At 33.4% G+C, this 11,359-nt stretch overlaps 1 protein-coding gene across 4 annotated transcripts in view; it reads left to right on the top strand.

Annotated features, from left to right (window-relative positions):
* LOC108732561 (ankyrin repeat domain-containing protein 12) overlaps positions 1-11,359 on the top strand; it is a 37,289-nt gene that overhangs the window by 15,455 nt on the left and 10,475 nt on the right. For 3 of the 4 annotated variants that reach the window (XM_025976079.1, XM_025976078.1, XM_025976081.1), the window contains exons 3-5: positions 7,224-7,407; positions 7,644-7,826; positions 8,991-9,104. In XM_025976079.1, the coding sequence (XP_025831864.1) occupies positions 7,224-7,407; positions 7,644-7,826; positions 8,991-9,104 (481 nt within the window). Of the gene's footprint in view, positions 1-3,639; positions 3,886-7,223; positions 7,408-7,643; positions 7,827-8,990; positions 9,105-11,359 lie in introns of those variants that run through there. The other variant, XM_025976080.1, reaches the window with a different exon arrangement.

Raw genomic sequence — 11,359 nt, 5'->3', positions numbered from 1 at the left:
AGGTCTAGTCAGAGACATATTAGAGGCAGAAACAGGAGTTAGGAGGGGTAGAGGTAGACCTAGATTAGATTACTGTTCGCAAATAGTTAAGGATGTGGGCTGTTCTAGTTTTAGGGAAATACGAAGTTTAGCTCAGGATATGAAAGAGTGGAGGTACGTGTCTAACCAGTCTTAGGACTGACGACCTTACGACGTATGTGAAACGTAACAAAATACAAAAGTTTGAGGCCCTTTAGCGGCCATCTTAGGTGTAGGTGGGTAAATTCCTTTGACCAAAACTGACTTTATACTAATATAAATATACCCTAAAAGTTTGGTTAATAAATATTGGTAGGACCGCGGTCATCTAAACGGTCAAAATATCAAAAAAAAGTCTCTTTTTAACTTTACATAAAAATGTAAGAATCGATTTTTAAAATATTTAGTACATACTTTTGGGGTGTCTTACTCTTTCAAATTTCTCAAATAATATGTCTAATTGTAAGTATATATCAAATAATCATCAGGGGCCCAAATTTCTTAAAGTATCTTGAACTTCAATCTCTAACTACTCAAAATAAATTGATAAAGGCTTTCGCGGTCAGTTGGTGAACTAGTACTGTCATGATTCGAATCTATAGGTCGTCTTCGGTTGGAGTTGTTGTAGATCATCTCTGATGCTGGATGAAGACTAACAATGAGTTTACAATAAGGACAACACCAGTTCTACGCAAAATATTTAATTCATCAGAAACGTAAACTTCAAACAGGATGTGACTTTTAAATAGAGTAGAATCCTACGTTCAAAGATAAGACGTTGATTTACGAACCTTTTGACGGATGTTCCGTGTAATGATCTTGCACTGGAATTACAATGATCGCATTTCACGTCAAAACGGCACCAATTAAAAAGATTATTTGACAAAGCGTAACGGGAACATGAGAATCAGCGATCACATCGCTGGCTGTTTCTCTAAATGCAGTGCTACAGATGTGATCAGACTGATTCAAACAGCGAATCAGGTTATCAGGTTTAATCTACCCTCAAAATCTTTTCATTACATAATATCGATAGATAGAAAATCGACAATACAGAATGTACAGATTATTATTCTCATGAGCGTAGCGAGACACTTTTCCTGGGGGGTGGCAATAAGTATGATAGGGGGGCAGTGCACCCACTTTATGCCCAATGTCGTTCTATTTTTATTTTCTTTTAAGATATTTGTAATTGACAGGGCAGGGTTTGTGTGAAAGAAAATTTATGGAAAATACACGGGAAAATCCGGAAATTTGGATAGTATTTTCATATGGAAAAACCTTCATATTATAAATTTTGACATTTTTGTTTTAGGCCAGATTTACGTGAAATTTAATATTTATGCTCAATGGCATAAAAAACAAACACCTATTTCAGCATTTTAAAAAATAAGGGGATGAAAAGGGGTTGTAACGTTTATATGCTAGACATTTTATTTATAGTCAGATTTACTTGAAACTTGGCTTTAATGCTCTTTCATATAAAATTAATGGTATACATACATTTTTTCAACATTTTAAAGGAAGAAAGCTGAAAGGAGTTTTCAAAGATTGCGAGAAACATTTTTGTTTTTGGTTCGATTTACTTGAAACTTGGTTTTAAATGGTCTCTCATTTAATTTCTGAAACACCTAACTCGGAATTTTAAAAAATTCAATCTCCAAAGAGGGGGGGTAAAAGGGAGTTTAAATTTACTTGAAATTTGGTATTTATGCTCTTTGATATAATTGACATACAAATGAAAAGAGGCTGCAACGTTTCCATGGGGCAAATTTTATTTGTAGTCGTATTTACTCGAAGGTTACTCTTAATACTCATTGTTGAAATTAAGCAAATATATGTTTTGACAATTTTTAAAAATCAACCCTTAAGGATGAAATATTGTTGCCACGTTTGTATATATTTGAAATCTAGGACGGCGACATTACATAAAATTAAAAGTTTGTAGGGGTTAATTGGGAGTTAAAATGTTTTATGGAGAGACCGAGGGGAAAAGCTAGTTAATATTATTTAATAACGTTAGAAAATTACAGGGACAGCATCTACCGACATAAATATTTTCATCATTTAATTGTTTTAACTTCATATACAATTTAGGTTTTAAAATAAATCATGCCGATAGGTTAATAACAGAATGCTCTTGCATGAATTGATTGTTATTCCTTATTTTAAGAGACATCGTCAAATTTTTTTGACATAAACATATGCGTAACACTTACCCAGTTTATAGTTGCGAAGGCGCTTCTTTTTGGCTTCAATCATTCGTTGTTTCTGAAAGAATGAAAATGATTACAATTAGTCATCTGCTTGAATGGTGCCGAAAGTCGAAATTATAGTCGATATTGTAATATCTGAAGCGGTCGAACTCGATTGTTATGAATATGAAAGGCTAAGAATTTTTTCCCCCATATAATGTCAACTGAAGTAGACACAATATTAATTTGAAATCATTTTTTCGGTTTTTTATTTACCCACTGTAAACTACCTCAAATTAATGAGGATCGTTAACCTTGTAGGTCGGTTGGTCGTGGTTGCTGTTGTCACCTCTAGTAGTTTAGTGGTCAGAACATTGGTGCGTAAAGCCAAAGGTCCCGGGTTCGATTCCCGGCGGGGGTGTGACAACAGCAACAATTTTTCCCTCATTAATTTGAGGTAGTTTGTAGTGGGTAAATAAAAAATCGAAAAAATGATTTCAAATTAATATTGCATATTAATCCACTATTAACTAACTAATAAATGCCATAGGATTTCATATATGAAGTAGACACATTGTACTGTTCGTTTCAGGAGATTAGAGATATGCCCCTTCCCTTTATTAGGATGCGCCGTAGCATAATTCCAAATTCAATCATATTTGTCTGCGGAGCTCATTTCTCCACAGATCATCCAGCGAGAACTAGACAAAAGTGTACAGTACCATTTGCAAAATTATTTAAACTGCCTCGTTAAATTTTAGGAATATGCATTATTTAAAAGCATATTTAGCCAAAAATAATAATAAGTGAATTAACTTAACGTTCTACACACCTATAAAACTTTTGCTTTGCTTTTATATACATTTTTGTTTTAAGAAATTGCTAAACATTTTCGTCTAGTACTGTACAGTTCTAGCCGATCTCCTAAGACCGCCCATCGAGAGCTCTGCTCGTTCAAGCTTGTTCCAACTATTTCTGTCTTGCTCACGCCTAGTGTGTATTCTTTCTATCTTCACGCAGATTTCTTCAAGGTCACAATTCTAACAAATTGAAATAGACTGTATATACAATAGTTAGACGAATTTGTGACCCAAAAAAGTACGTTTCATCATTATTTCTGTTGTCACCTATCGTAGCTTAGTGATCAGAGCACTGGCGCGTAAAGCCAAAGGTCCGGGGTTCGATTCCCGGCGAGGATGCGACAGCAACAACAATTTTTCCTTATTAATTCGAGGTAGGTAATTTTCAGTGGATAAAAATTGGATGAATTTTCACATTAATATTAAACATTAACCGCCATTAAAACTTTCGTATAATAAAATCGCTTCCCCACCTGTTCTGCACCGGTCTAACTAATCGTAAACGTGCAGACTTTCATTATTAAATGTGTTCCAAATTCGGTACTATAGCTGCATTGAATGGCTGCATAAACCACTCGGCAGTACCGTATCAACTGTGGCAACTAACAAGCGCCACTGCGACCCAATCTCCTTTATCTTTGTGTGTTCGTTTGTTTGTTTGTTCGTTTGTTGCATATCAGTCCGCGATATTTTTCGGTCATAAGACAAAGCTTGCTTCGATCGAAGAGGCACGTATTAAGAAAAAATCATCGCATGGAAAATGAAGAGAAAATGGGGAAAAGATACCACGAATGCAACAATGAAAGAATAAGGTACGACATTGATACGTCGATTGTTTCAACACATGTATCGTGTGTATGTGTATACACGTGTGATGACCTGACGTTGCAAACTTGTTGTAATGTGAAGTAAAAGTTTAAAAGTTTGTCTCAGCAGTCACTATTTACGTATAAATTAATGTAATTCGTTGTTGTTTTGGTGGATGAACATATGGATCAGTTAATTCCTTAAACAATTAATCAAATAACTGACATTTCTATATGTGGCACAAATGAAGAATTCATTGGAAACAACGAAAAAAAAAGCCTTTATTCAAAGGTCAACAGTATACAATTCACAAGCATACAACAGAAATATAATTTTACGTAAATTGGTTCGTTTTGAAGACGTTCAATCGTAATAGTACTTGTTTGGCATCGTATTTGTCATGATTTTGGAAATACATAATAAATAGGGACGATAACTTTTGAGATTATTTTTTTTGGAAATTATAAACAGTAAGCACTTTTAGATTAACTGTAACACGTATATTTACTTCAAAATAGCTAACTTTTAAATGGTCGCTATTTTTTTTAAGTGTTTTACACTGAGTTCCATGGAAATTAGTCATGTAGGGGCTATGATATAATTCGCTCTTCTATAGACAAAAGTAGTGATATTGAAAGGACCGATGGTGAACCTGAAATACATAATTAATTTAAATTATTTTTGTCCCTCTTTTGCACCTATGGTGTCCCCTTTGAATATGTTTAACTTCATATACGATGCTTGTCCCTGGGGCACTAATTCACACATTATATGTAAACTTCAAGTCAGCACCTCATTTGGTTTAGAAACTAGAAGCCAGTGATAAACGGACAGACGTCATAAAAGCGTTTCCACAAGAGAATAGGGTTTTTATTAGAATTTTTGGATACAGAACCCCTAAAGGTATCCTAACGTATTCCTACAGTGCATTAGAGAAAGGATGAGATATAAAATTGTTCGAAATAAAATAGCTGCCAAAATTTACATGAGCCGAAATTTATATCATACAGTAAATAGCAAACACCAAATGGAACATACTGAAGGCATAATGACTGCAAAAAAAATTGCACATTCGTCTACTCCCTGTTCATCTCTTGATATTTAAAGTGAAAGTTTTACGTACTTGTATGCCATCCAAACTAGTTTAAAAAAAAATGTATATATCTACATATGTGTATAAAATGTTTTGTATATTACATATTCTACACTTGCATGGTGTGTAAATTATGTCATATTGTACATATGTTGTTGTGTGTGTACATGATTGTTATGTAAACACACGATTACACTGAGTGTAGTGCAAAAAAAATTATGCACTTCGTGTAATAGTTGTCATTAAAAGTAAGTCTAATGAGGTCATAAATAAAAGTTAAATTAATATAAAAAAAATAATTTGTCGAAAATGAGGATGGGCGTTTTCATTAACCGAAACGATTGCAGAAGTTGCCACGTTTTTAGGGTTCCATACTTTAAAAGGCGAAAGAGAACCCTTATAGAATCATTTCCTTCTACACCTGTTTCTTATGAACGCGTGGAGGTATCAGGTTGAAATTAATATAAAATATTTAAGTCTACAATTCCTTGGAGTTGTGAAAAAATAAAATTTTTAAGTCATCGCAATCAAAAGAATCATGAAATTTGACAAGAAGTAATGTCTTATAGCAGAAATAAAAGACAAAAATCTGAAAACTTGTGAAAAATTTGTTGTTACAATATAAAAGAATATTTTTTTATTTGTAATATTGTAATAAAATTTTATACATTTATGCACTAATTATTTTTGGACAAACCTTATAATTAATTGTTTAACCAAAATTTTAAGGCTACAAAACTAAACAACTTTAGAACTAGATAACTTATAAGTCTTTTGAAATAGATACAACAATAATTAAAACTAATTGTTTCTGTCTATTATCTACACGTATAATTCCAAATCAAACTATGAATTCTACACTGCTTCGTGTTTTATAATTAGCTCGTCATGTGAAGAATGCATTTTTTTTGGCCTGGCGTGAAAATATTCGATCAATTATTAAATTATTTCATTAAGTGAAAATACAACACGTAATTATGAAATTTTTCAATCGGAAACAAGCACTCTCAGATCAAGTATCAACAAGTAGCAACGCAGCCAGAGCGTAACACTTGGTAACGCAAATAACGCGTTAGTACCCTACAAGACTTATTAAAAATGTACATTAACCATCCGATATCTATTTAATTGTTACACTAATTACTGTTTCACAATACGGAAATTAATTCTAAAAATTTCAAGATTATTCATTTTATTTATAACCAATTTACCCTTATTAGGGTTCCTAGTTGGCTAAGGAACCCTAAAAGCCGGACAGTGTTCGTCTGTATCGTATAACCTTTTTATCGTCCCATAAATTAATAAATACAGTGTAAACTCTTTATAACGTCACTCGATTTAACGACAAACTCCTTAAAACGACGAAATTGCTTGACTTTGGTTGGTTTACATTGTTTTCTATACAATATTACTCTCTATATAGCGTCACGCTCACTTTATTTAACGACAACAATGCGGCATTATAAATCATTGAGCAGTACTTTCTAAGTTGCCGAAATAGATAAGAACTGCAGCTGTGTACGTTGTTGAAGAAGACGATCCTGTCCCTCCACCAAGCATCAAACAAGCACTTAATGCAGCGAAACTATTAAAAACACACTTTTTATATAATCAAATTGATCCAGCAGTATCTCAAGATATGAGTAAGATACGTAACAAAATACAGTTAAAATATTGGAGTAGCAAAAAACATCAGACGAAGATAACAGGCTATACGCAATGTATGAATAATAATGTTCGTGTGCAAAATGTGTACTATATTGGTAAATGCATATTATTATAGAATAGTAAAATAATATCTTTTATTTCTCTCCATTTAACGACCACTATTTATAACGCCGAAAAATGTTTAATCTTTTAAGTGTCGTTATATAGAGTTTGCACTGTATATATATTTCATTAATTGATTTGTGGGTCTAAATTTGTGACCTAAAGATTCTTGAACCTCATTCAATAGAGTGTTTGAGATTAATATTTTTCTTCTTCCACCCTATTGATGTAATATATCTAAAAAGATTTTAAATGTGACCTTTAGTTAGTGTTTTCGATGGAAGCAATAGAAATTAGAAATAGATATTTTTTTTACAAAACTCCTTTCTATTACTATTACTCTCAACAAGATCGTTTATTCTAAAAATTGGACAAAATGAAGAATATTCTGTATTAACTTTCGACTAATTATTATTAGTGTTATATTTGACGTTATTGTTATTTGTTTTAAATTAATTTCGAATACGTATCTCGTTTTAGTGCAAATACGCAAATGGACAATGATGTGACCCCGGTATATTTAGCCGCACAAGAGGGTCACCTGGAAGTCCTCAAATTCCTGGTTGTAGAAGCCGGTGGTTCCCTGTTTGTAAGGGCCAAAGATGGTATGGCACCCATTCATGCAGCCAGTCAGATGGGGTGCTTGAATTGTGTGAAATGGATGGTAAATATTTTTATATCTCCATTTAATAAAAGCCTTAATTCCTCTATAATCTTTTCTCAAATTTACACCATCATCATCATCATTATTTACCCCTTTATACTCCTGCTTCTGCACCTAATATATCTCGAATTAGCTCTTTATGTTTCTTTTCCTTATTGAATTAGAGAATTGGAGCATTTCTTGTATTTCTTTGTTGAGATTCCTTTAACGTACTAAATGCTTTCCTTTCGTTTTAGATTCAAGAGCAAGGAATAGACCCCAACTTGCGTGACGGCGACGGAGCCACCCCCTTACATTTTGCGGCCTCCCGGGGCCACCTGGAAACAGTCCGTTGGCTTCTAAAGCATGGCGCTCGACTGTCTTTAGATAAATATGGAAAAAGCCCTATTAACGATGCCGCAGAAAATCAGCAGGTTGAGGTAACTTTTTATTATGCGGTTCAAGCAGGGGTAAAATATTTTCTGGTAGCTTTACTAACAGTACAGAGGGTTATAATCGAATGGTTACTAATTTTATTTTTCATCAAATAATCAAACTAGATCCGTTAAAAAGAATGTTCTGTTTGATGTGTAATTGAATTGGACGTCGAATCCGAAAATTGAAGGTTGATAAAAAAACTCACTTGCTTCTAATTCAGTCCAAAGTCTTGGCAAAATTGGATAATTTTACCATAGAAGTCAATCCGCAGACATAACATAACGGTTCATAGTCAAAAAGAGAACATTTTTTTGATCAATCTGGTATCAGTTAATGTGAGTCATTTTTAGAAGTTAATGGGTTACTTATTTAGCTTAAAAAACGCCCATTTATTCTGTCTAACCCATTTTTTGACCAAGCGGCATGACCCAGAGCAGGGTTGGCCAGCTTGTGGCGCGCGGATCGTATGCTACCCTCCTTGAATATTTTTCCGGTCTGTGAGATTTATCATGGTTTTACAAAATACATTCATGCATTTTATAATGGCCAAAAGACCAAAGTAGTGAAAATCAATGTATTAAAAAAAAAAAAAAACGATGTGTCTGTTCACCGGTACTGTACCGGTGACCATGAAGCTAGAATAAATGCTTCATTGGTGTTGTAGTGAAAACCAATGTATTAAAAAGAACCGATGTATCTATTCACCGGTACTGTACCGGTGACCATGAAGCTAGAATAAATGCTTCATTGGTGTTGTAGTGAAAACCAATGTATTAAAAAGAACCGATGTATCTATTCACCGGTACTGTACCGGTGACCATGAAGCTAGAATTAATGCTTAATTGATGGTGTAGTGAAAACCAAAGTATTTAAAAAGCCGATCTATCTGTCTATTCACCGGTACTGTACCTGAATTAATGTATATTTCAAATAATTAAATTTAATAATGATTGAATTCAACGTGTAATTAAATTTAAATGAGTAGATTTAATTACCGTATATATAAATCCCCCCTAGGTTTTGGCAAAAAATTTGATAATGTACAAAGACCCTTTCAGTTTTCAGTCGAAGAAAACTTCGAAAATAGTTTGAGGTGTGGCGCACATTAAGGGGCATATTTATTGTGAAGTTACCAAACCTTTTTACCCAATACATATTTTTTATAGTGCCTTAACGTTTTGGTTCAACATGGAACCTCGCCAGATTATTCTCCATCGAACAAGGATGAAGTTGAACGAAAATGCTCTTGCCATAGTAGAATATCGGAACAACCCAGAAAGGTAAGTGACAAAAGCAGAAATAATATTTCATTCTTTATTAAGAAAACGATTCAAATGTGTGTTACATGTGATCATAAAAAGGCGGGATCATCTTTTGAAAAATACAACGTACTATAAGAAAATTCATACAAATACGACCTGCACCTTCAGTCATCTTTTCATCATCATAAGGTCGTCAGTCCTAAGACTGTTTGGACACGTACCTTCACATTTTCCTATCCTCAGCTAATCTTCGCATTTCCCTAAAACTAGAACATCCCCACTTCCTTAACTATTTGCGAACAGTAATCTAATCTAGGTCTACCTTTTCCCCTCCTAACTTCCGTTTCTGTCTCTAATATGTCTAGACCTTCATGCCTGAGAAGGTGTCCTACCAACCTATCCCGCTTATCTCTTATTAACTTCCAGAGAGTCCTCTGTTCCCCTATTCTTTCTAATACCTCTTCATTTTTAACCTTCTCTATCCACGATATCCTCATCATTCATCTGTAACACTACATTTCGAACACTTCTAACCTTTTTTTTTTTCGTCGCGCCCACTGTCTAAGTTTCGCACTGTGCGGCGCTCCAAATATATACCTTTAACAATTTTTTTACAATTTCTAAATTAATCGTTCCCAAGCATAGAAGTGACTTCTTTTTATTAAAGGTTACTCTACCCTGCGCTATCCTCTGATTTATATCCTTACTACTCCTTCCGTCCTGACTTATCTGACTTCCTAGTAATCAAAGTCAGTAAGTAACACTTGCTTGTATACCTGATTAAAACAGAACAATTAAATAATTTCGGATTTACACTATGGAAATTGGTGAATGTCGACATTCATCGGTGCATATGTTAACATATACACACAGATAACGGACATTCACGGTAATACTGGCGAAAATATCAAAACTGCTTTGCTAGATTTGCATCAAGTTGTTGAAATATTTAAAAAAAAAAGTTACAAAATCAAATCTAAAGCACAGACTTGCTGTTGTAACGTTTGGATATACTTATCTACGGTTATAACGTCCAAACGCCGCTTTCTTCAACGTCGTTATAAACGATAGTTACAGTAAAAAGAAAACAAACGCTATTGGAAAGTTTCATTAGAGTTTCATTTATAAAAATTCTAACCAGTTTCGGTCCCGCGATCATTTTCAATGTCATATAGTAGATACTAATGTACTAAAAGAAACACAGCTTTATATGTGTCGTGTAAACTAGAAGTTAGCCAAAATAAGTGGGTAGTCTATGAAACTTACCCGAGAGAGCTTTTTTGATTTCTAGACTTTCTTGAAGAGATAAATTTTTACTTTTGTTACCACTACCTACTACATTATATTTATCTAAATTGTGATTAAACGATTTACAATGATCCGATTGCTTTTTGTCTTTTTTATTAATACTACAAATGTGCTCTTTTATTCTTATGCTTATAAATCTCCCACTCTGTCCAATGTAGAGGACATAAAAAGAATTGCACTTAATTTGTTGACTTTAGGTAGAAAGTTAGATAACAAATATTTCGAATTTGATTGATTTCTTTCAATCAGAATTTCTCGCCACAAAGTGTAAATTTTATTGATATTTACAATATTAACATACTCATCTAAAGCATTAAAACACCGCTATAGCCCATTTATTTACTATTTTAGCACAATTCACAGCGTATCTAGTCACTGAATCTATCTCTGTCGTTCCCTATATTTAAATGAGATACATCACCAAAACGGCGAATTAATTCGCAATTTTATGCCAGATAATGGCATAAAACGTCACGCTTTATGCCTACGAAACATTCTTTGAGATTGCATGCATTGTTGACGTTTTATTAGCTTTACCAACAATTAGAATACTCAGCGAGTGTATCCGGGAAGGTAAAAAGAACTAACACGATCAGACATATAATGTGAATATTAATAAGAAAATTCATTCTCAATTTTTTTTTCACTATAAATTACTTCAAATTAATGACAAAATCTTTAGGTATAGCTGAAACAATTTTATACTCCACAAGGACATTTAAAGGACTATTTTTTATATTAAGGATGTTTGGGAGGTACAATCGGAGACAAGAGTACATAAAATTAGAAATTCGTGATTAATTAGGTTTTGCAGCATATCATGAGGTAAATAAATACCATCTATACTAAAAAAAAGTATATGGTTTGAGAGAAAATTTGGAATTTGTCCAAAAAATTTGAATAAAATAAGAAATAACGAATAATATGGAAAATTTTTAACTGCCTTTTGGCAGTGAATATGCCAT

Source organism: Agrilus planipennis, unplaced genomic scaffold (assembly GCF_000699045.2).
Source record: "Agrilus planipennis isolate EAB-ADULT unplaced genomic scaffold, Apla_2.0 scaffold71, whole genome shotgun sequence".
Classification (NCBI taxonomy): Eukaryota; Metazoa; Arthropoda; class Insecta; order Coleoptera; family Buprestidae; genus Agrilus; species Agrilus planipennis.
The sequence above is the reverse complement of the archived record's forward strand: the minus strand, read 5'-3'. Positions and strand labels throughout refer to the sequence as shown.